Source organism: Natator depressus, chromosome 10, assembly GCF_965152275.1.
Source record: "Natator depressus isolate rNatDep1 chromosome 10, rNatDep2.hap1, whole genome shotgun sequence".
Classification (NCBI taxonomy): Eukaryota; Metazoa; Chordata; order Testudines; family Cheloniidae; genus Natator; species Natator depressus.
In genome coordinates this window covers 35,446,764-35,471,500 of record NC_134243.1, presented here as the reverse complement: position 1 = coordinate 35,471,500, position 24,737 = coordinate 35,446,764, and the positions used below count along the sequence as shown (strand labels likewise).

At 53.7% G+C, this 24,737-nt stretch overlaps 2 protein-coding genes across 2 annotated transcripts; one reads left to right on the top strand and one right to left on the bottom strand.

Annotated features, from left to right (window-relative positions):
* Positions 1 to 516: 516 nt before the first annotated feature.
* Positions 517 to 14,821, top strand: METTL26 (methyltransferase like 26). The gene is made up of 6 exons (XM_074964691.1): positions 517 to 772; positions 9,529 to 9,691; positions 10,607 to 10,666; positions 11,417 to 11,484; positions 12,745 to 12,823; positions 13,658 to 14,821. The coding sequence occupies exons 1-6, from the start codon at positions 576 to 578 to the stop codon at positions 13,703 to 13,705; spliced, it is 615 nt and encodes a 204-aa protein (XP_074820792.1). The 5' UTR covers positions 517 to 575; the 3' UTR covers positions 13,706 to 14,821.
* A 2,659-nt stretch (positions 14,822 to 17,480) lies between these two features.
* WFIKKN1 (WAP, follistatin/kazal, immunoglobulin, kunitz and netrin domain containing 1) lies at positions 17,481 to 24,485 on the bottom strand. Its single transcript, XM_074965725.1, has 2 exons — positions 23,744 to 24,485; positions 17,481 to 19,309 (listed from the first exon to the last, which is right to left on the bottom strand). Exons 1-2 carry the CDS (start codon positions 23,987 to 23,989, stop codon positions 17,816 to 17,818), a joined length of 1,740 nt encoding a protein of 579 aa, XP_074821826.1. The 5' UTR covers positions 23,990 to 24,485; the 3' UTR covers positions 17,481 to 17,815.
* Between the last annotated feature and the right edge of the window lie 252 nt (positions 24,486 to 24,737).

Sequence of the window (24,737 nt, the reverse complement as noted above, 5' to 3'; positions counted from 1 at the left end):
TGCACCATCAGAGCCCCTCTTTAACCTGGCCCCCCGCTGAGCCCTCCTTTTATTTTCTGTCCCCCTGGTGCCTCCCCGTGTTACTCGTGTTGCCAGCCACCAGCAGCACGGGGGTGCGTGAGTCTGCTGGTGGCATTGCCCCTCTCTGCTCCTTGTGGGGCATGATCCCCTTTTTCCTTTGTGGGGCTGTCATTTCAAGCAAGGGCTGGAGAGCTCCCCTGCAGACCCGGAGTGGGGCAGGATTATGCCCCTCCCTTTGGGGGCATTTGCACGAACCCCCCCCCCCCTTATAACCCCCCATCATCTCCCCATGAGAAATTGGCTGCGGTCACTTTAAGGTGGGGGGCGGGACAGGGAACCTGGACTGGTGCACTCTGGGATTTGTTGTTTCTTTCCTCTGACCTTGCCGCGACCTTTCCTGGGATGCTGCACTCTCCGGGACTACAACTCCCAGCATGCCTTGCGCGCTCCGGCCGGCTCCCGCTCTGGGCTCCGCCGCCGCGGCGTGGAGCAAACGCGCTTTCCCGGCGCTGGGGCTGCGGCGGTGGCAGCTCCCGGGGTCCGCTCCGCGCAGCATGATCGTGGCAGCGGCGGCGGAGCGGAACAAGGAGCCCATCCTGCGGGTGCTGCGGGACTACGTGAGCCCCGGCGCGGCCGAGGTGCGGCTGCTGGAGGTGGCGTCGGGCTCGGGGCAGCACGCGGTGCACTGCGCCCGGGCGCTGCCCAACCTGCTCTGGCAGCCCTCCGACGTGGACCCCAAGTGCCTCGAGAGGTGGGGGCGAGCTGCCGGCGGGGCCGCCGCCTCCGAGCCCGGGGAGACCGGGGGCGGGTTAGAGGGGGACCGCCGGGTGTGGGTGTCACGGGGCCTGGCCCGGGTGTCCGGTGAGTCCAGGGCGGCTCGTGGTGGCGATCGCCTCGGCACCCGGCGCGGGACGCTTCGCGCCCAGATTGGTTCAGTACCGCCGGGCTGTTGTTCATTGACCAGTCTCTGTTCAGCTGCCCCCTGCCTGCAGCTCGGTTCTGCGATTGTTTTTGAGTTAACGCAAGCCCTGCCATCCAGGGCGGGTCTGTGGAGTTGGTGGCGGGGTTGCTCATGTGACAACTCTGTGACTCCGCTCCTGTGGATTTCTGGTCTGATCCAGGCTTAATTGCATCCGGAAACCAGAGCCATAAAGATCCCGGCTCTGGGTGAGTCCCTTTGCTTGGCAGTAGAGGTGGTTATTGGAGCTCGGCTTCTTGTCTGATTTTAAGTTTTTTATTGTTGTTTTACTTTTTGCATTTTTGACTAACTTATCCCCTTCACGGGAATATGCTTACTAAGGAAACAAATCTAAACCAACCCCAGAAACCAGTCAGGAAGATTTCTGGGTGTTGCTCTGACTCTATTCCAAATCAAAACAATAGAATATATTTCAAGACGCTTGCAGTCAAAATCCCCATCCCATTCACAATCTTCACAGATCAATCCCAATAATGTAACTAATTACATTGAGAGAGGTTTAGCCTAGTAGTCAGAACACAGATCTGGGAGCCAGGAGCTCCTAGATCTGCATTGGCAGGCAAGTCTCTTGGGTTAAGATTTTCAAAAGCTGCCACTGATTTTTGCCTGTCTTGACTGAGAAACTCTGAGCCTGTTTTTTCAGGTGTCACATGGGGCACCCAAAACCTGTGGCCACTTAACCAAAAAAAGTTGATATTGATCTTGTTGTCCCCGTTTTACCGCCTGTAAAATGGAGGTCTATTTACTGATGTCCCCTGGTGTTCTGAAGTGTCATGAGATGAAGCATGCAAAGTGCACCAAACATGAAAAAAGCCAAATGTTCTCAGTGGGAGATGGACCCTGATTTCCCCATGAGTGTTACCTTCATAACAAGACTAGACTAACAAAGTGAGCTTGCAAACAATAACTTGTTACACTGCATTAAGCAGAAAATTGCAGCATTCTCACCCCACCCCACCTCCAGGGCTCACTGCATTGCCGCTATGGCGAACAGCAGGCTCCACTAGGGTGGCTTTGACCTTGTCATTCCTGAGCTTTGCACCCTCCACTTTTTAATGCGTGCTCTCCTTGCTCAGTGGAGTGGGGAGTGTGATGAGAATGTGCTGCCAGGCTGCATGAAGATCTAGTTGGCAACCACCTAGTACTACTGCATCATTTGAGGAGTGTGGTCTAATAGGTAGAGCACTGGACTGGGACTTAAGAGAGCTGGGGTCTGTTCCTGACTCTGCCACTGATCTCATGGGTGATCTTGGGCAAATCACTTCACCCATCTGTGGCTCAGTTTCCCTATCTGTAAAATGGGAATAATGAGTTAAGGCCCAATCAGTGCAAAGTAGAGCAGAAGAGTTACTTCTTGTGTCTTGCTTACAACGCTCCTGCTAATACATTCCAGAGTGGTTTGCTTTTTGTGCAACAGTGTTACATTGTTGACTCATGTTTATGTAAGTGGGGGAATGATCCCGCTATTGTGGGGAACTTTCCTGGCTTCTGCACTACGCGGGTGAAATGGGCTAGCGGAAGGACCTGAGTCCTTGCTCCCACTTCCTTTACCCAGAGGCCTCCCTGCCCTTGAGGACTCCCCTTCCACTCTCCTGTCTGGCAGAGTCCTTGTAACCCCAACAAGGCTGGGCCCAGGATTCCTGGGGGGCTCGACCCCACCCCCACCCCCCCTCCGCAACCTTGCTGTGGTCACCTAGGACAGGGACTACGGTGTCCCCACTCCGGGGTACTCTCTCTACACTGGACGCTTCCCAGACTCACTGATCATTACATGCAATTTAAAGCAAATACAATTTATTTAATCAGCAATTAATTTAAAAAAGAATAAGGGAAAATGGGAAAGGTTAAAGGAAACACATCAACCTGCTCTGTGGCAGGGAACATCACAAACAGTGTCTCTGGAACATCAGGGCAGTTCACAGTCTGTTCCTTGTAGGTCCCAGGCCTTCTTCTCAGGCCCTGGCTGTGCTGCAGGGATGCTGTGGGTTGGACACTTGCTCTGGTGGCGGCCACACACCTCTGGGCTTTGGGTGGTGAGACCCTTCTTCCTAATGTCAGCCCCCCGTCGGGTTAAGATCCCCCTCCCAGTCTGGCCTGCAAGGACCCTTGGCTGTGGGTGTCTTTCTGTGCTGGGCCCTTTGCCCAGGGTCCCCCCTTGGCTGGCCCCAGTTGCTCACCGCACCCGACTCTAGACTGCTCCAGCCCCAGCTCCACTGTTCTAGCTCCGGCTCCACTCTGCCTCAGTACTGATGCTGCTGCTCTGCATCCAGCTCCTTGGGCTGCTTCTCTGGCTCTGTGGCTGCAGCCCTGCTCCCAGCACGGGATCTGCTCTCCCTGGGCTGTCTCTCTGGCTTTGGGACTGCAGCCCTGCTCCCAGCACAGGATCTGCTCTCTCCTTAGCTCTACCCCACTCTGTCTGTCTGACACAGGGCGATTCCAGCTCACATGAAGGACGGGACCTTTTTGACCCCCTGACTCGGTCATTAGCCTGTCTGGCCTGTCAGTCAGGCTGACCTGGAGCATTGGCCTCTCCCCGCTGCCCTTGGGGACTGTCAGTCTCAGGATCCTGGTTTCCTATTGACCCTTCCCCTTCCTTTTGGTACTGGGACCTAGCCAACCAAAAACCCTCAGAGTTTTAGTAAGGGGCAAACAGTCCCCTTACATTTACCTTGTGATCCACTATGACACACCCAGATCCCTTTCCGATTTACATCCGGGAAAAGAATGTTTGAAAATGCACTTTAGGAAATTGTTTCTCTTCACCCTTCTGCCAAACCTCCTCTGAAACCCTTAACGCACCGGCCTGGTTCACCTTCCCTCTCACCAGCACTGGTTGTCGGGTTTAAAAGTGCACATCTTGAAGCCTATGCATGGAACTTGGCCATTTTAAATATCTTGGTACTGGTTTAAACTCTCTCCTCACTTCCAGCCAGCCTGCTCGTGATTGAAATTCTGGGTCTGTCAGAATTGGAGTTACCAGGTTTCGAAGTTTCCCCGTTGCCATGGCTGCGATGGGAGATTTGCATGCTCCTTTTCGGTCTGTGCCCTCTTGTCTAGACAGTCTCAGCCTGGTGACTGGCTTTGGCAGTTGTAGTGTCTGTGCCCGGAACAGCTGCTTGGGGAATGGAGGGACTCTGCTGTGTGTTTGGGAAAAATCCTGCCTCCCTGTTACTGGTATCAGACCAAGCACAGACCTGAGTCCGTTCAGGATTGGCTTCTCTGCTGCTTTTGTGGTGCAGTGCCTCGTTGCTGTGAGTGGCTGGAAGGCCCGTGTCTGGGCTCTCAGAGAGTGCGGGGCTAGGGTCTCCTGTGTGTTTGAAACCTGCAGTGCGGGGGCTCTGTGTCATACCTTCCCGAGCCTGGCAGCAAGAGGCAAAGACACAGAAGACCTGATTCACCATCACCCTGCACCTGTTACAGGGTTGTTTATGTTCAAAGGGAAGATGTGCCCCCCGCCCCCCAGGACCTTGGATTGCCCCCTCCAATTTTGACAGGTCTCTGTCTTCTGCTTTCTGCCCCCGGCCCAGCTTTGCAGGATATCGCGGAATCACATCTGTATGCCAGCCCAACTCCACCCCACCCCACCTAGTTTTTCTGAAGAGCTGCCCCTGGCCTCGAATCTCCATTTGCACTAATGCAAAGTGGGTGTAAATTATCTGGTGTAAATGACGACACTGGGGATAGGGCAGGGCGGCCGCCAATCAGAACATTAGGTTGTAAAACAGGCAAAGTCCTCCAGACCTCATTGACTGAGCAGGGGGGTTGGGAGGGACAGAGTGGAAAATGGGAATTATGTTTTTAAATCCCCCTCCCCGCTCCGATGTGTTCCTGTCTGTCAGCACAAAGCACTGGGCTTTCCTGTACCCTCCTAGAATGGTCTATAGCAAAGACACTCTTGGGGTTAAAGGACTGGCTTGGGAAGATGGGCTTTGCCACAAGCTCCCTTTGGGCCCTGGCCAGTGTCCCTTAATCTCTCTGTGCCCCTTCTGTAAGATAGGACAAGAATCGTTCTTCCATCAGTCGTCTCTATTTAGACTGTAAGCTCTTTGGTGCTATGGTGTGTGTACAGCACCTGACACAATGGGCCCTCAACCTTGATCAGGGCCTCAAAGTGCTGTCATACTACAAATAAGATTGACTGCGATGCTCGAGCCCCTTGTGTGGCTGTTCTGTCTCCCCCGATGCAGAGGGCTGGGATATGTTCCCATTTAAAAGGTGATCTAGCAAGCGATGGTGTAAAATTGACCTGCTCTTAGCGTCTATTCCGTGAGCTAAATCGCTGGATATGGCTATGCATTTCTTCACAGTTTTGGTACATGTCTCCTCTAAAGAGGACCCCTCTCCTGCTGTCAGAGGACAACCGATGTGCTCATCTTGAGAGCCTCTAGGTTTGCCCCATAAGAAGCTGAGATCAGAGTGTCTTCAGCAGTAGCCCCTTGATTCTGGAAATGACTTGATTTAATCATGGATTTCTACATAAAAGTGCATTCTTGTTGGTTGTTATAACCTTAATACATATTCTTCACAACTCAGAGATAGATGTACGTTTCATTTTTACACACTATACATTTTTAAAGTGATTTATTTTGAACACTTTTCAGATTAGTTTTACAGCTATCTCAGAAAATGAATGATTGTTTGGTTATTTAATTTACCAAAGGTAATTGAAGCAGATATTTATGAAGTCATTGGGAGGTGAATAATATTTGGAAGATTTTCTTGCCATGCTGTATTAGGAGGAGAACATCACCAGACAGACATTTAAATTGTTGGTTTATTTAACTAAACCATGTTATGTATTCTGGATTTTTTTTCTTCAATGGCAAATGTATAGTATTTTAGCAAAACAAGCATATGAATTTTTGAATGTAGTTAAACATTCAATGTTTTTAAAATCAGGTTTGTTTTTGTTAAAATTGTTTTTAACTAAAATAGTTAAATGAATTTTAAAATAAACAACAACAAAAATTAAATCGACTGTGTCAGCCAGGTCACCATGAGAAACTTGGCTTCCGTAGCTAATTCAGTCGTCTTCACCTTCACTTTCCTGTTTGTTCATGATCTGGAAAAGAAAAACAAGCTTTCCTGCTTTGTCAGGTCCCAAACGATTTCTCCGTTTGGAATGAATTAGTCCAAAGGAAGAAAATATTCTTTCTACACCGGCAGAAGAAGCTACTGCTGTTAAAAGTGAGATTATCACTTCAACAGTCTCTGAATCCAAGTGCTTAAGTGACTTCTACCAGTTCACTGGTGTGACTTTCTTTAAAACATCATCAGCAAACATATATTTCTTGAATGGTTCACCCTTAGCTCTGAAGTTTATTACAGTTGGCATTATGGAGGGATGATTGCTTGATGTCCATGTCGTAGCCAACTCCTCTTCAGCACTTAAGGTTTGACCCTGGTACCGAGTATTGAGAATATTTGCAAGAAAATGAGCTGGAGATAGTGCTTGTCCCATTTAGTTTTTTTAATGCCTGTAATTTAACTCTGTCATTGCATATTTCTGTTCTGAAGATCTAACTCAGTTCCTTCCAAATTTCAATAGCGTCAGCAATAAAATAGCTATTTCCCTGCATTTTGTTCAAGGCTACGGAAACAGGCTTCAGGATACTCAGCATGTGTTCAACATTTCTCTTAAGCCCCATGTTGAGAACGTTGGCTGTGACAGGGCCATCTGTTTTTTCATGGTTTTGTTCACAAACTGTGAATACTTAGGCCAGTTTTTGATCTAGTGCTCAAAACAGTCCACTACTGTGTTCCATCGCACATCTTGTGGGAGAGTTAGCTTGGTTCCTCCCACTTTATTCAGAGCAGCTGCTGCAAAGTGGTTGTTACGGAAGTATTTTGCAATTTCAACAACATTAGCCTTTATTTCTGGAACACTGAAGTCTTTGGCTAGGAGGTGCATCAAATGAGCACTGCATTCCTTAAGAAAGAAGTATGAAATAAAAAAGTTTTCCAACCTGAAGATCCTGCATGTTCAGACATGTTCCTTGCATCATCATCATCATCCATCAACACAGCTTCCTCACTTTTCATAATGTTGTTTCCTTCAGGCAACCAGGCCTTGCATTCTTTTTATTGCACTGTTTGCATTTTGCATGTATGCCTGTCTTACCCACAGGTAGAGGAACTTCATTATAATATTCCCAAACTGGGTCTCCTTTACGGCCTGCTGCCATTAGAGGTTTTCCCTTCCAGTGAGAGAATGGTATGGTAGATCTCAAATCAATGAAGGCTACACTCAGAAAGACCTCAAGCCTTCTGGAATATGCTGCTCAAACAGTTTCACTTTTGTTTCTACTGCCTGTCCCTCCCTTCTCACATTTATCTCCAGACTTCTTCTCCTTGTCCAGGTCTATTCTGCTTCCAACAATCTTCTCTATTCATTGAACTTTTTGAAACTTTGCACTTTTAGAGAGAGGTAAGGAATTGACTCTGTGTGTACACAAATGTGCAGAGGGACAATAGGGTTGAGGTATATTATTTCTCACCTCTATATATTATTTATTGATTTAAAAACATTTTTGCTGTTAACAAGCATGTTATCTCTGGAGACACAAATCCACAGTTTGAGAACTGCAAAACTAAGCATCTCTGATGGTATCTTCCAAACTGAGCACTGAGTCCCATTGGGTAGACAGAAAGATTAACCTAAATAATCTATACAGAAGCCCCTGGAACCCCATAAGATTGGGTCCCTAATCCATGAACTGTTGGAACTCCTTTACAGAACTTTTCTTAAACATTACATGAATATATTCTCATACTATAGAATTAGAATTTATAATCCCTATTCCATGATGAGATCTCTTTGAGCTATAATGTATCTTAATTAAAACTATCTTTAGATCAGATTTTTTTGATAAAATGCTTTTTGAGGAAAAACTACTTTTTAATTTTTTTTAAAATCACTGATTTTTATCCACCCTGGTTCTCCCCTTAAGCTGTATTCACATATTATCAGTGGTGAGAGCTTTTGTTATATGTTGTTTGTTATCAGCTACATCTGCTATAAATCAGCAACCTGCTTCCAGAAGGAGGTTTTCACTGCTCCTGCTAGCCCTGCCAGGCCAGCCTGGCTCTGGGAAAGAGATCTGGTGTCTGTGCTGCTGTGTGCATCGGAACTGATAACAGGGTCCCAAGGATGCACACACCAGCAAGAACTCAGCTTGACTCTCAGAGGCCAGGCTGAGAGTGCAGGGCTGTTGGGTAGAAAAAACGTTATTTCACTCATAGGCTGAAGACATGGCCTATGTGGGCCATTGAGCCACAAATGCAGGGACCCCGGATGCTCTTTTCAGAGGTGCATTTCAGCACTTGTAGCGTATCTTGCATTTTGAAATTGCTTTGCAAAATTAAGTATTCCTCACAACACCCTGGAGAAGTTGCTAATTACATCGTCTGATGCCCCCTTCTACATACAAACAGGTTTTCTGTTACTGTAGTGACTGAAGGCCCCAATCAAGATCAGGGCTCAGTTGTGTTAGGTGCAGGACACTTGCACAGTAAGAGAGAGTCCCTGCCCCAAAACAAGACCGAGGAGTTCAGCCCCACCTTTCGAGTGCCTTGGGTGTGGGGTGGTGATTTTCAGAGGCGCTGAGCTGCTGCAGTTTAATCATTAACTTCAGCAGGAGATTGCGGTGCCCAGAGTCTCTGGAAATCTGCCCCTTCGATTATCCCAAATTGGAAACCCAAAATGTGAGGAACTCTGTCAGAGGCCCCTTTTTAAAACAGAGGAAGTGATCTGCCCGCAGCTGCTACGGGAGGGGCTGGGGTGCAGTTTCCACGGCAGTCCACCCTGGATTAAACAATAGCCTACACTTTCCGAGCAGGATTATGAAAGAGTGACCTGAATGGGAGGCTGGAAGGAGAGATCTCCGCTTTAACCTGGGGGCCTGGAGGAGGCTCTGACTATGGTGAAGGGGGAGAGAGCTGCTGGTTTTCAGCTTAATAACGCCTATGAGAGGGGACAGCTGGGGAAGTGGGGCCTGTTTTCCTAGTCAACAGTGGGAGGGGAAGTCCATGCTGGGGAAAGGAGTCCTGGAGTGTGAAGGTCTCTAGTTATCCAACCAGCTCCAGCCCCTGCCCAAGAGCTCCTTGCTGAGCTGCAGGGTTGCTTCCCCGGTGACACCGAGGTTAGGGGTGGGATTTGCATTTGTAGAAGCACTTGGGTTTGGCCCAACTTTGCTCCACTGACTCCAGTGCTGGCCCTGGCCGAACCCCCCCCCCCCCCCCCCCCATCCCAGCTGGGGCTACCCTTCTCAGCCACCTGGTCAGTGACTTAGATGGTGAGCTCCATGGGGCTGTCTCACGGCATTTAGCACTGTGGGGCCTGGAGCTCAGTCACTGCTGTAATAGCGCTGATGGCAGCTGGGTTAGAGTGCTCCCTGCTGGATGAGAGAAGGCAGGCACTCCCCTGGAGCAGGAGTCGCGTGTGCCAGTTCTGTGGCTGGGAACAAGTACTTGTGCAGTGCTCGGGTCTGGCGTGCCCATCAAGAGGTGCTCTCTTTCTCCCCCCGCAGCATCTCTGCATTCATCGCGGCGCTGAGAGTCAGGAACGTGAGGCCGCCGATTTTCCTGGACTCATCCCAGAGCTGGGAGACGTGGGGTGGCGTGAGGCCCAACACCCTGGATCTCATCGTCAACATCAATATGATGCACATCTCTGAGATGAGGTGCACTGAGGTGAGGGCCCTTTGTCTGGGGCTATGGGAATTCTCTGGACCCCGCTCGGCTGGGCAGACGGTCTCTGCACACAGAGTACAGTCACGCTCTAGCTGCCTGGCATCTCAGCTGGCCTTCCCTGGTTAGCCTTGGGTAACCAATATTCGGAAGCGCTGTGGTGCCATCTAGTGGATTATAGATGTTTATTCCTTGATTGTACCCCTGATACTGTCCCTTCTAAAGCACCTTCCCGTCCTAGATCCCAAAGCACTTCACAGACATTGATGAACTCAGTCTCACTACCCCCTGGGGCAGCGCAGTGCTTTTATCCGCATTGGACAGATGGGGAAACTGAATTATGTGGCATCTGAAGTAACCTGCCTATGGTCCTCACTCCCAGTCCTGTGCGTTTAACTCCAAACCCATCCTAGGGGGACAAATTTTACTCTTTCCCATTGGTTAATCCTCAGGTGTGCAGGGTCCTATGTCAGAATGAGAGCGAATGAGCTTGAACTGATTCTAGATATCCCCCTCTCCGCCCCCGTGTGGCTCCACGGCCTCAGATCGCTTACAAACCTCTGTATATGCTCACCAATGGGCTGTGATGGGGCATGCAATATGTACCAGCAAACAAGCTGAGAATCCTTCTCTCAGATGCTCGGATGGGACAGGTGGAGCGATTTTTATTTTAGCATCCACTTCATAAGGGTGAGAGGGTCCCTTGTGCCATACTGGAGCTGGCTCATGCCCGGAGTCACGTGCTGAGACGCTTAGGGGCAGGGTGGGGAGGAACACAACCAGCCATGGAAATGAGGAAAGAGGAGGTCACTGGCTGCCCCCGGTGGGCGCTGCGAGGGGCCCAGCCATCACACACTTGGCATGCGCCCAGTTTCTTGTGCCTGGGGGCTCCATCCTTTATTGAGTTTGTTTCCCCAGGGCTTGTTCAAAGGAGCAGGGAAGCTGCTGAAACCCAAAGCTGTTCTGATCACCTATGGGGTAAGCAATGGTCCCTCGGTGGGCACAGCCCAGCTGGACTGGGACACACTGTGTGCCTGCAGTCCAGGCGGGTGAAAGAGCCCCAAGGGGCGGGTGGAATGAGCACAGCAGGTGCTGTGTGTCTGGGTCGGGGGCTAGGCTGTTTGTTAGCTGGCCCAGGCAGTGAGGGGTTAAGCTAGAGCCCCTAGGGGCTGGATTAGCACGCTGGGAGCTCAGCACTTCTGAAAATCTGGCCCTGAGTGTGTGCTGAGCCCTGGGCAGCCTCCCTTTCCGGCCCAGGTACCCCGGCACAGGTGGCCCTGCTCGCAGTTTCTGCTCTCTGGTTTGTACGTTTGATGGCTCCTGCAAGGTTTTACACACACGTCCTAGGCGGAACACAAGCTTCCCCCCAGCTTAGGACATGAACACTCTGCCTCCATCCCCCCATCTCAGGAGCTTGTACCTTTGTGTGAGCACAGTCCCCATCGTCCTCCCCTGTCTTACGTACACATCTGGGGTGCAGTCTGGTGGGCAGTGTCTCACCCGTACCATATTGGTCTGGGTGGTTCATGGGTCCAGGTCTGTCTGCTGACCTTGGCATGTTTCCATCTCTGCTCTCTGATTTCTCCCCCGCAGTGTTTAGGAATGGGGTGAGGTGGGGGCTGGGCCCAATCCCGACCCACTGGGAAATCGCGCCTGGTCTGTGGCATCAAGCTGGTGCATGCCTTGAGTTGGTTCTGTAATGAATCCCTTTATGTCCTGTCCCCTCAGCCCTACGCCGTCAACGGACAGATCAGCCCGCAGAGCAACGTGGACTTTGACTGCTGCCTGAGGCAGAGGTAGGAGAGCCTGGCTTGGGTGTAGGGAGGGAGAGGGGCTGGGCCAAGGGGATCTAATGGCCCAGATGCCCTGTGGCCACAGGGGAGGCGCTCTTTGACACCAACAGGGACCCAGACCCAGCAGGCGTCTGCAGAGATTTAGGTCCCAGTTGCTTGGGAAGGGGGGCAGGGTTGGAGGAGGGCGCAAATCGGCAGAGTGTACATTTCCTTCCCTCTCCCTCCCACCCCCGGTCTGTGGGGCCACAGCTTCCCTTTGCATGGAAAAGGGGTGGGTAGGAGGAGCTAGGCAACACGCCCTCTTGTGGCTTGGAGCAGTTACCACCCAGGGTGGGGGGAGCTGAGAGAGGGACAGGCAGGAGACCCCATGGTGCACCCAGCCAGGCACATAGAGTCCCACAGGCCAGCTCAGGCCCCAGGGCATTGGTAGAGACGGGGTCCATGGGGGCTGAGGAACTATGGAGACTGGTAACGGGCTCAGCAGCCCTTTACTGCCCCCCGGTCGGCAGTTTGAATCCCGCCCAAGCTCGGAACATGCAGTCGCTGGCACTAGCAGGTGCAGCTTCAGCCAGAGGATGGTGCAGTGGATCTCCACCTAGGGCCCTGGCTGCATCTCATCTCCATGGTGGGTAGTATTGCTCAGCAGAGAGGCCACGGCAAAATGGGCCATGCAAACCGAACTCCCATAGAGGGTAGCGCGACCGGGTAGGGTTGGGGTTTGCTGGGGGCGGCTTGCCCTGTGTCTGCCCATGCTGGACCTGATGCTCAGTCTTGGGGACTGTCAGTCCCAGGTCCTTCCACCAGCTTAGACCCAGCCATTCCCCTGCCCCACCCCCAGTCTGTTGTGCAGCTGGGTCTCCACCCCCTTGGGGGGGCCCACTGCACCCCCACATTTCACAGGGCACGGCCTTGCAGGTGCCCTGTCATAGGCAGCATGCGGCACCTTGGTTCTGGTTTTCTGCTCCAGCCACTCACTAGCTGAGGGGTTGAAAGCATTACCCACAGTACCCCTTTCCCTGTGATCATCCAGCCACCACACCACAGCTGGTGCATTCTGGGGGCGACGCCAGTCCTGGGCAAGAACCCCAGACAGGATCTCTTGAGGGTGGCTGGATCCCTGGGGCTGCCGCTTTCCTAGCCCTCTGTGTGGGGGAGGGACTTCTTCTGAACCCCAGAGTCCGAGAGCCCTCAGCACCATGGGGGCCTGTGGCCATGTGGCGGGAATGATACGTTTGCCAGATGTTTGGTCTCTCTCCTTGGCAGAAACCCGGCCTGGGGCCTTCGGGACACAGCTCTGCTGCAGCAGCTGGCCGAGGCCAACGGGATGTGTCTGGAGAGGATGGTGGGTGCCTAGAGCTGCACTGTGCTGGATTCCCATATACCGAGAGGGCGCATGCCTGTCTCGGAGCCTGAGTGAGAGCCCAACGGGGGCCTGGGATCCCACATACAGGGGGATACTGCTAGGAGGGTGGGACTGTCCACCCTTCAAAGCACGCCTTGGGGTTCCCCTGCCAGAGCTGGGCAGACCGGACCCTGCCCTATGGCTTGGCCGAAGGCGGCACTTCTAACACTGGAGCACTGGGAACAGGCCCGGCTCGTGGGACGGAATTAGAGCTCAGGACCAGGCAGCACTGCAGTAGGAGCACCGCCGGCACTGGTGTCTGCAGATAGTTCCTTCCTACGGCCAGCTGCGTTCTCTGGCCCTCATTTCATAGCCGTGTGGGGGAAGCACCATTCCTTCTCTGCAGCAGAAACATGAGTCCGTCCCCTTTTGGGCCCTGGGATGGAAGGGAATAATATGAGCCAGGGCCACCCTCAGTGCTCCCCCTCCCCGATAGCAGAATCTGGTTGGTGATGGTGGATAGGGGGCTGGCCTCTTTCCAGTGCTTTTGTGGGCGTGGCAGAGGTCTGGTGTGATTTGATCGTAGTTCACATCATTCCCTGCAGCACCTCCTGCTGGAGAGGCTGGGGCTGGCGTAGCTGAGAGCTCCCTCTGTGTTCCCTGCAGCGCCTCCTGCTGGAGAGGCTGGGGCTGGAGTCTTCCCATTTCCCCCTCCCAAGCATCGATGGCCTTTGGTGCTCTAGGGCTTGTACACAGCTAGCTGGAGCCAAGCTGCCTGACAAACAGGCCTCTTGGTGCTGCCACAGAGCTCTAACCCTGGCTTTGTGCCTCTAGGTGGACATGCCCGCGAACAACAAGTGTCTCATTTTCCGCAAGCAGTGACCTGTGGAGCCCGCCCCAGTGGCCAGCCACCTGCTGAACCGCACCCTGCTGCTTTTCAGTGTCCATAGCGCTCTGTGGGTCTTTTCGTGGAGACGCACCGCTGGGATTGATACTGACCGACTTTACGTGGATGCTGCTGCTAATGTGCGGTGGAGGGGCTGTATTGTATGTAGCTCATGTTCCTTCCCCCCGAAGCCCCCAGGGATGAGGCCACGAAACCAGGATCTCTATTGCAAGCTCACCTGCACTGCTTGCTTCTACCTACCTGAGCTGATCAGGTCTTGACATCCTACAGCCGCCTATTGTCATGCCCCAAGGGGTGAGGGGACCGGATGAGGAATAGGCCACCTGGGTGGATACGCAGCTTGGGTCACCTCTCCCACTGGGATGTAGCCTCTGCAGTCGATCCGGGTGTAGCTGTCTCTCTTGGTGACTGTTCCACAATCCCCATGGGCCTCGGCGTCGTTTTACTTACACTTCTGCAGCTGTTTGTTTTTCTCTGCTCAAGCCCTATGTTCCCTGAGCTTGAAAATGGGTGGCGCCCTTTGGCTACCTACTAAGTGGCTTGGTTTCAGGAGCTGAGCACCCACCGCTCCTACTGACTTGTGCAGGTGCAAGAGCCTCTGACCCCACGCCACCTTATTTAGGGGCCTCGCCTCAAGTACACTGGTCCTGATATACTGCCCTAAGGAGCTGTCGTACTTAGTCACGTGTGCAAGGGGAGCGTGAAACAACCCCCAGGCCAGCTCCTTGGCCAGTCTCAATGCCTCCCGTGCCCCCCACCCCCGCCCCGCCAGCGCTTCATGAGTAATCCCAGGCTAGCCTGCCAAGGGGGTAATGTGAACGGGAACTAAAATATAGGGGTGGGATTTTCCCAGTGCCTGTGTGATTTAGGGCTATAGGTTCCATCACTGTTTGAAGGGAATTTGGCTCCTAAATCACATGGGCACCGTGGAGAATCTCACCCTAACTACTTAAAAAAAAAAAAAAAAAAAGTCCCCCCTGGTGGTTCTAGGCTATGTGAGGCAGGGGCTCCCTCTAGCGGCTTGAATGTGGCACTGCATTGATTTTGGTTGGGGGGGAGGGGTGGCGAGAGGCGGACCAGCTCCTCCATGGAGGCTGCTGCACCGGATCATGTGGCCTTTGGTACAATAAAGAAGTTGCTTTTGCTGGTGTCTGCATGAGGTTGGCTGGAGTGTGTGTTGCTGCAGCCCTGGTCTAACCTGGGGCTTTGTTTTTGCGGGGGGTGTCCCCTAGCTGCAGGCCGCCCCCCCCATGGCATGGCAAGTGTTCAGGGAGTGTAGCCGCCCCTTCCCCCGGGGGGGCGGGCAAAGCATTTCACTCAATCAGCTTGGCCCCCAGCCAACCTGAGGCTTACTCAAGGTCCCTGGGGTGGGAGAGAGGGGACACTGTGGCCGCTCAGAGATCATGCAGGGAGTCTCCACCATTGGCTGGCGCTGCCAGGAGGTAAGAGGGGGGATGTGGATTTTCTGGACATGCAGCAATGTTGAGGGACATCTTGGGGATAGAGGGAGCTGGCTGCAGGCAGGGCTTCACCCCAGCTCCAGCCTGGCATCACCCCCTGTGCCTTAGTGTGGGTTTCCTGTTCTTCTGTGCAGCAGGCAGGGTGCTGTGGGAGATTATTAGCAGCTGGTGCTGTGCTGTGATCAAAGGCAGCAGGGCTGTGAGCACTGAGGGGAGCTCCAGCCACCCTCCTGGGCACTGCCTCCAGGGGACCCCAGTATGGAAGGGGGAACAACGCCATTGCTGAGGGAGAGCAGCTAATGCAGAAGGTTCTGTTCACAGGCCATGGGTGTGAACATGCCTGGGTTGGTGCAGGGCAGCTGGCTTCTTGGGCGGGGGGTTCTTGGGTGAGTCTGAAAGCTGCCTTATAGCCCAGCTTGGGAGCACAGGCCAGGCTGTGCTGGGGCAGCTTTATTCTTCCAGCAGCCTCGTGCTGAACTGCTGGCTACTATGGGGCTCGGGAGCCTGCTGCCTCGAGTCTGGGTCAAGCCTGGCCTAGAGCAGTAGCAATTGAAATGAGGCTCCCTCATGCTTTGAGGGTTCCTGGCTAGTGTGGCTCCATCCCAGGGCCAGTGGCCACATAGCCCCAAATAGTCCCAGCAGCGGGGACTGAAGGAGGCTTCCCCCTAACTGCCAGAGGGTTCAGTCATGTTGCTGAAGGGGAAATTTGCCCTCTGCTGTACCTAAAGTTAAAGAGAGCCTGCCACATATGGGTGTTAATGGAGGCAGTGTGGCCTAGTACATACAGCACTGGTCTGGGACTCGGGGACAATTGGGCAACTCACTTCACTGCCCTGTGCCTCAGTTTCCCCACCTGTAAAAGGGGGGTAATGGTACAGACCATGGGAAGGTGCTGAGATCGATGCCTGGAATGTTCTACGGGGTACGAGATTGTGTTATTGCACCTGGACGTGGCCCACCTTGCAGCAGAAGCCTCCTGTGCTCACTGTGTGGCTCTGCGCCAAAGGGCCTTTACCACCGTCTCATTCTGGCAGTTCTCCACAGCCAGGCCAGCTGATGTTCACCCCATGGCTCACTGTCTCTATACCAAAGGGGGTGGACCTGGAGCTCTGCCCAGAGCAATGCTTCCCCCAGCCTGATCTCTATAAGGACACCTCCCTTGCAGAGGCAGGAAAAGGGGGAGGGTGATCTGCCTCTCCCAGCAATGGGGCCAGGCCCCAGTGAATTACACTTCAGAGTAGTACCATGGGGCTGGAGTAGCTGGCCTCGTGGAGCTCACGCCATAGCATCCATGGGCTGGACTGGTCTGGCCGCTGCCTAAAAAATCTCAGCACCCTTGGCCGGGAGGGGGCTAGCTCCTCTCTCCTCTGTTCCCCTGCCCCGTTCCCCCTTTTTCCCCAGTCCCCTGGAGAGCTCTGCAAGTGGCTGGGGACTAACACTCACAGTTTGGTGGGGGTGGTGCTGATTTTTTGATCCCTTTCTCTCTGGCACTCAGGGGAACTCTGAGCCTTTCTCCCAGGGCCTGGTTTCTGGGAGAGCGGGACCGGGACTTTCCAGCCTTCTCTCGCTGCAGCAAGCAAGTGCTCCCTGCCCAAGCCAGGACCCAGGCAATGTGCTCGCTGTGTCTTCACGCTGCCCGCCGCCATGCACATAAGGGGTATTGCATGTACAACCCCAGACCCAGGCTAGATAAGTTTGAGTGCCCCCTACTGGCACCTTTGCATGGGTGATCTAGATGCAACGGTCCGGCCTGTAGTGAGCACTCCCAGCCCAGGGGGCTGGCAGACCCCAGCTTTCAGGCACCCATCCAGGCCAGGTGTGCTCCAGGGGCAGGGCCCATCCCCACACAGAGCAAGTTTAGGTTACTTTGGCCCCTCGGGCAGGGCTGCAAGGGGAGGGGCAGGCAGCGGGAGTGCCTCAGCAAAGGGCTTTCTGCACTTGCAGCCCTGGGGCTTTCTTTAGCACCAGGGGGCTCCCCTGCCAGCCCTCTCAGGCCAGGGAGGAGACCCCCTGCTTAGGAGCAAGCCAGAGCCTGCATGGCCTCCCTCTGGTCTCTCTGCAGTGTGCCGCTGTCCAGCAAGAGAGCAGAGAGCAGGGCAAGACCCACCCCTGCCCCCTGACAGTTCATCCAGGGTAGCTCCCACCCTGGCCCTGAGCTTTCCCCCACAGAAGCCCAGGGGGGATTTGATGATTTAGCCTAGTCCAAGTGCAGCGCCCATCCCGGCCTCTTGACAACTGTGCCTCGTGATTGTTCTGAGCACGGGAGAGTCAGCAGCCACCTCCCCGCTGGGTCATGCTTTTATTGGTATAGTCTGGCCTCAGAAGGGTACATGGGGCGAGATGTGTGGACAGATAAATTACAGTTAGACAGACAGACATAGGTAGGTGGGGGTAGAATCAGGCTTGACGCCACCACAGCCTAGGAATTAAACCAACTGATTACACTCAGAAAAACCGGGCTGTGGAGGTGGCCATGGGGTTCTGGGTGGGACCCAAGGGAGGGTTTGGGGAGCAGGCAGCTCCCACAGGGAGTGCCCCTGGGTGGCTCATAGCCATGACTGGCTTGAGAGAGGATGGAAGGGACTATCTATTTAGCCTGACTGTCCCCTTCCTTGGGCTGTGCCTCTAGTCCTGGAACCTGTTGAGGAGCTCACAGGTTTTCTTCTCAATAAGCTCATAGATCTTCTTCACCCGCTTGTCGTTGGCAGCTCGGACGTAGCTGTTGGGGTCCAGCATGGCCATGCCATCATGCACCTCCCCCATGATAATGAGGGGCCCATCCTCCGTGGTCATGTTGGGGCAGGGGCAACTCCAGTCCATGTCGCTCAAGGTGACCTCCAGGTACTTAATATTGAAGAACTTGAGGCCCATCTTCTCGTCCTTGAGGATGTCCTCGAGGGCGAAGCGGGCAATGCCCGAGTCCTGGTCCTCAATGATCTCCATAAGCCGGCCCACGATGGCAAAATCGCTGCGGCACAGACTCAGCACCATCTTGCTCTTGAGCCGGCAGGCCTTGCACTGCAGGGTCTTGGGGAAGGGGCAGGCGTCCTCACAGGTCTCCTTGCTCTCGAAGTTGTTGTCATTGCCCTCGCAGCCACCGTAGACGAAGGAGTGGCACTGCTTCATCAGGTGATTGTAGGCCCAGCGGGCCTCCCAGTTCTTGCAAGGCCCCTGCACCATGGGCAGGGTGCACATGTTGATGGCCCTGCTGACGCAGGCCGAGCGGCACGCCTCGTACGTCTCAAAGTGGTTCTGGTTGGCACCGCAACCGCCGTAGCGGAAGGTGGCACACGAGCCCTTCTTGGGATCAAAATGCCAGCGCACCTGTTGAGCCTCACATTCCATCTTGTCAGGCTCCTTCAGACACTCGGTGGCTGGGACCTGCTGGGTGCTGGGTGCCCTGGGCTCCCCCCCGGAGGGCTCTCTCTTGATGATGGAGAGGGGGAAGTCGGCCCGGAGGAGGCCAGCGGAGTTCCTGGCTGTGCAGGTGTAGATGCCGGCGTCCTCCGGCTGGGCGTTGTAGATGACCAGCTGGCCGATATTCGTGACCACCACGTTGCCATACATCTGGTCAGGCCGCATGATGAAGTTCTCCTGGTGGTCGCTCTGCTTCTCCCAGGTGATGTCCGGCCGGGGCCGCCCACTCACGTCGCAATGGAAGCTGACAGTGCCACCCACGTAGACCGATTGGTGGAAGGGGTTGTTGTAGAGGGCTGGGGGGATGGGCAGCTCAGCAGCAGCCCCGGGCGTGGGCTGAGCCGTGGTCTCCAGCGGCACTGGGCTGGTGTTTGGCCAGGTGAAGAGGTACTTGCACGGCACCACGCTGAGGCTGATGCCCCGGATACAGGCCTCCGCGTCCATGTAGCACTTGTTGTAGTACGTGAGCCCGTCTGAGGCGCATGTGAAGTTGGGCTCCTTCTCACACCTGTCCTTGCACTTGCAGATGGGCTGCCCGTCCCAGATGTCGCAGTCTGAGCCCTGCTGGGTGCACACAAAGCTCTCACACGAGGCCTCCTGCGCCAGCTCCAGGGACGAGACGCTGCCGTCAGCATAGCGGGCAGCCACGCAGCTCCGCAGGCCACAGACATTGGTGCAGCACTTCTCAAAGCCTTCACAGTCCTGAGGAGAGCAATCAGCAGCAGGCTTAAAACCAGCATCCTCACTGCCATTAATACCCAACCTTTATACCCTTACATTAGCTGCCTCTCAACCACTTCCACCCACAACTGGAATGCAGCCACCTCTGGGGCGGCATGTTGGCAGCTATTTAACAGCACACAGCAATACTACGCTACAAAGATTCTGCATCCATTGGAAACTGCAGGGAGATTTAGGAATGGAATTTCAGCAGGAAACACCTCTGCTTCTTAAGGAAAGCCCCAGAGGAACATGTAGGCCCTCAATCTTGCATTTCATTGGGCCACTGGAAGATCAAGGCACTGAAGGAGCACTCAAGGAAGACGGCCATTGCAGAGAAACTAAATGAATTTTTTGCATTGGCCTTCACTGCAGAAGATATGGGGAAGATCCATAGGCAAGCCATTCTTTTTAGGTGACAAATCTGAGGAACTGTCCCATATTGAGATATTAGTAGAGGAGATTTTGAAACGAATGGGTAAATTAAGCACTAGTAAGTCAGCAGGACCAAATGGATATCACCCAAGAGTTCTAAAAACTCAAATATGAAATTGCAGAACTAGTAACTGTGGTATGTAACCTATCCCTTAAATCAGCCTCTGTACCAGGAAACTAGAGGATAGCTAATGCAATACTTATTTTTGAAAAAGGCTTCAGAGGTGATCCTGGCATTACGGGCCGGTAAGCCTAACTTCAGCACCAAGCAAATTGGGTGAAGCTATAGTAAAGAACAGAATTCTCAGACACAGAGATGAACACAACATTCTGGGGAAGAGTCAACATGGCTTTTGTAAAGGGAAATCATGCCTCACCAATCTATTAGAATTCTTTGAGGGAGTCAACAAGCATGTGGACAAGGGTGATCCAGTCAATAGAGTACGTGGACTTTCAGAAAGCCTTTGACAAGCTCCCTCACCAAAGGCTCATAAGCAAATTAATCAATCGTGGGATAAGAGGGATCAGTCTAATGGATCAGTATCTGGTTAACTGATAGGAAACAAAGAGTAGGCAGAAATGATCAGTTTTCACAATGGAGAGAGGTAAGTAGTGGGGTCCTCCCCGGATCTGTACTGGGACCAGTGTTGTTCAACATATTCATATATAACCTGAAAAGGGGCTTAACAGTGAGATGGCAAAGTTTGCAGATGATACAAAATCACTCAAGTTAAATCCAAAGTCTACTGCAAAGAGTTACAAAGAGATCTCATAAAACTGGGTGGCTGGCTGACAAAATGGCAGATGAAATTCAATGTTGGTAAGTGCAGAGTAATGCATTTTGGAGAAAACTGATCCCAACTATACATACAAAATGATGGGGTCTAAATTAGCTGTTACTACTCAAGAAAGGTCTTGGAGTCATTGTGGACGGTTCTCTGAAAACATCCACTCAGTGTGCAGCAGCCATCAAAACAGATAGACCGTGAGGAATCATTAGGAAAGTGATAGATAATGAGATAAAAATATCATAATGCTGCTATATAAATCCATACTATACCCACATCTTGAATACTGCTTGCAGTTCTGGTTGCCCCATCTCAAAAAAGATCTATTCAAATTGGACAAGGTGCAGAGAAGGGCAACAAAAATGACTAATGGTATGAAGCAGCTTCCGTACAAGGAGAAATTAAAAAGACTGGGACTGTTCAGCTTAGAAAAGAGACAATGAAGAGGGGGGATGTGAGAGAGGGCTATAAAATCACGACTGGTGTGGAGAACACAAACAGAGAAGTGTTATTTACCCCTTCACGTAAGGCAAGACCTAGGGGGTCCCCCGATGAAATTAATAGGCAGCAGGTTTAAAACAAACCTAAGGAAATACTTCACACAATGCAAGTCAACCTGTGGAACTCATTGCTGGCAGGTGTTGCGAAGACCAAAACTATAACTGGGTTCAAAAAAGAGCTAGATAAGTTCCTGGAGGACTGGTCCATCAATGGCTATTCGCCAAGATGGTCAGGGATGCAACCCCATGCTCTGAGTGTCCCTTGCCTCTGTCTGCCAGAAACTGGGAGTGGAGGACGGGATGGATCTCTCAATAATTGCTCTGTTCTGTTCATTCCCTCTGAAGCATCTGGCACTGGTCACTGTCAGAAGGTACAAATCTGGGCTAGATTCACCATTTGTCTAACCCAGTCTGGCAGTTTTTATTAACTGTAATAACTGTCTCCTTTGTGCTCTCCTAGCACCTCCCCTCCATGCAGCTCAGCGCACATTACAAACATTCATGACCTCAGCCTCGTGGTTCCATGGGACCATTCTCCCTATTTTACAGATGGGGGGAAATGTAGGCACAGGTGGCGGAGTGCTTTGCGCAGGGGGCACGGTGAGCCAATGGCTGAGCTGGGACTGGAGTCCTAGCTCTCAGTCCTCCAGGCTTCATCATATTCATGAGGCGTGTTCCACAGTGGTTTTCATCTCTACGGCTTCAGACACACACTCCCTGCCCCAAGGCGCTAACAGCCTTTAGTCACAGGCTCCACCTGTCTGACACCCAGCCAAGCTTCGTGGAGCACCCCAGAAGTCAGGATTCTATCCCTGCCCACCGTGAGGCGCTATAACTAGGGCCAGTGGGAGAGAGCAATGGGAACACGCCTGTAACGTCTGTTGAACCTCACAGGCCTGGGGCAGCTAGGTTTGCAGGTATGCCCCACCCCCAGCTCCCATTGGCCAGTTCCCAACCAATGGGAGTGTGGAGTTTGTGCTAGAGGCAGCGCGCAGAGGCCTGTGGGCCCCCTGCCTAGGAGCCAGACCTGCTGGCCGCTTTCAGAACCACTGACCGGACTTCTAATGGCCCAGTCGGTGGTGCTGACCGGAGCCGCCAGGGTCCCTTTTCGACCGGACATCTGGCAACCCTACGGGCAGCCCTGGGGAGGGACAGATTGGGGAGTGAGGGCCTAAAAAAAATACAGCCCGGGCCTAGCTGCAGCCCCCTGAAACGCCTGCTCTTTATGCCTGCGGGAGGGTGGACTGGGCACCTGGCAGCATTTGGAAGTTACTGTTTTGCAGGGAGCCGCTGGGAAGAGCCTAGTGAGGCTGTTTCCACCCTGCTCTGCAAACCAGCATGAACCAGTGCCGCCTCCCAGCACCAGTCACCCCATGGGGCACTGGGGCACATGGCTGGTTGCTGGCAGCACCGTCCCCCTGGAGCTGGCAGTGAGTACAATGCCTGTCACACAGGGTCCATGGGCAGAATGCCAGCTTGCTCCCCCTTCCCTCTGATGCAGGTGAGACAGGGCCCCCTTATGTGCACCAGGATCTGGGGGCCCTGCCCCTTCTGGGGGGTCTGAGCCCCTCTCCCTGCTGCCCCATGTGGGAGCCAGGATCTGGGGGGAGCCTGCCCTGCTGGGGGGTCTGAACCAGACAGACAAAGGGTGGGCAAAGAAGCAGAGGCACAAAAAGAGGATGTGACTCACCCACGGTCACCCCATAGGTCAGTGGCGGAGCTGGGAATAGAAGCCAGCTCTCGTAGTTCAGCGCCCTAACCACTAGGTTACACTGCCTCTCCACTGCAAGCCTCATTGATCCCACAGCATACGGCACTCCAGGGACTACAACCGGCACCCACATGACACAAAACGAACACCAGCCCAAATACAGTTTAGAGCCTCCCAGGCCAGAGGAGACCACTGGATCATCTAGATTGACTTGGGGATTTTTTCCAGGGACTCTAGCACTGTGAGTGAGAGTCATGCAACCAGGCCATCTGTGGGCCCTGCCTTATGTCTACAGCATGAGGACAAGCCCTGCTGGCTGGCTGGTCCAGGCTGCTTTGCCTACACAATCACATCCACACCTTTTGGCCCTTGAGAATTTTGCCCCCAAATCCCCGCCTGATCTGCAGGTGGCTCCTGGCTATTTATTTTCTCTGGCCCAGACCTGCTGGGGCTCCCTGGTTTGACGGATTCATTGTCAGGCCCTTGTTAAAGCATCTCCCCCCGGGGGGAGGCGTTGGCTGCGCCTTTCAAGGAGACGAGTCCTGGCCTGCCTTGCTCAGCCTGCCCAGTCTCTCAAAACAGTCTGTGGGATGAAACTGACCAGCAGCCACAATGCCTCCCCCACCCCTGAGAACTGCAGCAAGCAAATAAAAACCTGCCTGGCATCTGCCTGGACAGGCTGAAATCTCACGCCCCAGGAGCCTGGGGATGGGTAAGGCTGCAGAACAGGCCCTTGGCTCCTTGGTGTCCGGCAGGATGTCACCGCAAGCCAGTAGGTGTGCACAAACCTGCCCCCCAGCCCATGTGTTAATGCAGGGGGTGGGGGGTGGAGGTGGGGTACAGTGAATAATCCCTCAGGACTTGTAACCCTGGGTGCTTGTGCAGCATCTTACACCAGAGGATCAGTGAGCCCGTTGGCCAGGCGTGGATCCCTGAGTGCCAGGGTCACGGTTTGAGCCTGGAGAGGGGAGGCAGCTCTCACCTGGTCAGTGTGGCACTCCCGTTCGCAGGTGCTCTGGGCATCCACCCACAGGTTGGGGTTCAGTTGGTTGGGGCACACCCCCAGATGACTCATTCGGATTGGTTGCAGGCTGGCGCTCTCGGCCAGGACAGGCAGTAGAGACAGGAGCAGTGTGGCCAGCATGGGGTCGGGCTGACCTGTCTCCCGGAGCTGGAGCTCCCCTTTTTTCCTCTTTAATTCCCTTCCTCCGAAGCAACAGGAAGGCATCGATTCACGCCAGGCTCCCGCTCCCAGCCAGGAGGGCTCTTCACCTGGCACAGCTCCTGACACAAAAAGAATCACATCCAAAAAGCAACCGGGCACGTGCAGAACCCGGAACTCTGGCTCTGCTGTGCCCAGGGCAAGCTCCGCATGGGCTCTCCAGAGATGACGCCCAACGCACGGTCCTTTTCAGGGGCTGCTCGCTGGCTGCCGAGCCCCCCGAGGCCCTTTAAAGGTCATCTCCCAGCAAAGGATTTCTGAGAGCTCCCAGGGCGCGTGCCTCCGGGGGAGGGGACCGTTAGAAGAGGAGATTCATGCAAAGAAAGGGGAGAATGGATCCGTCCATGCGGTTCCCAGATCCCCCCTGACTTCATCCAGCTGGTTTCCCAAGGAGTTTGTTAAACCCCAGCCTCAATGGGTGTTTGGTTCGCAGCCAGGGCTTGAAGCGTGGCTTTAGCCCTCTTGGGTGTGTGGAGCAGTGGAGTATCCCACCGAGTGGCTGTGAGCCTGGTCTGGGGTGTGCCTGTGTGTGTCTGTGGTGTGGGGAGGAGAGGGAAGGGGAGGGGAGGGGAGGGGAGGGAGGCAGGCATGTAACCTGAGTCCACTCCTCTCTCACGGATGCGTCTGGGTGTTTGGAATGGAAAAGCCGCTGACCTCAGACTCTAACCCTGTCTGAGCTGATCGACTGGGCAAACAGTGGGAGAACATCAAAGGGCCTGTGGAGCCTCCAAAGAGCGAGAGGGAAAGGGGGGGA

What these genes read in the sequence shown, in the direction of transcription:
- METTL26 (XM_074964691.1), top strand. Translation starts at nt 576, where the DNA reads ATGATCGTGGCAGCGGCGGCGGAGCGGAACAAGGAGCCCATCCTGCGG. An exon ending in CTGAGATGAGGTGCACTGAG is followed by an intron (nt 9,692 to 10,606) that starts GTGAGGGCCCTT and finishes TTGTTTCCCCAG; the next exon opens with GGCTTGTTCAAAGGAGCAGG. An exon ending in GGATGTGTCTGGAGAGGATG is followed by an intron (nt 12,824 to 13,657) that starts GTGGGTGCCTAG and finishes TTGTGCCTCTAG; the next exon opens with GTGGACATGCCCGCGAACAA.
- WFIKKN1 (XM_074965725.1), bottom strand. Translation starts at nt 23,989, where the DNA reads ATGCCTTCCTGTTGCTTCGGAGGAAGGGAATTAAAGAGGAAAAAAGGG. An exon ending in GGGAGTGCCACACTGACCAG is followed by an intron (nt 19,310 to 23,743) that starts GTGAGAGCTGCC and finishes TGCTCTCCTCAG; the next exon opens with GACTGTGAAGGCTTTGAGAA.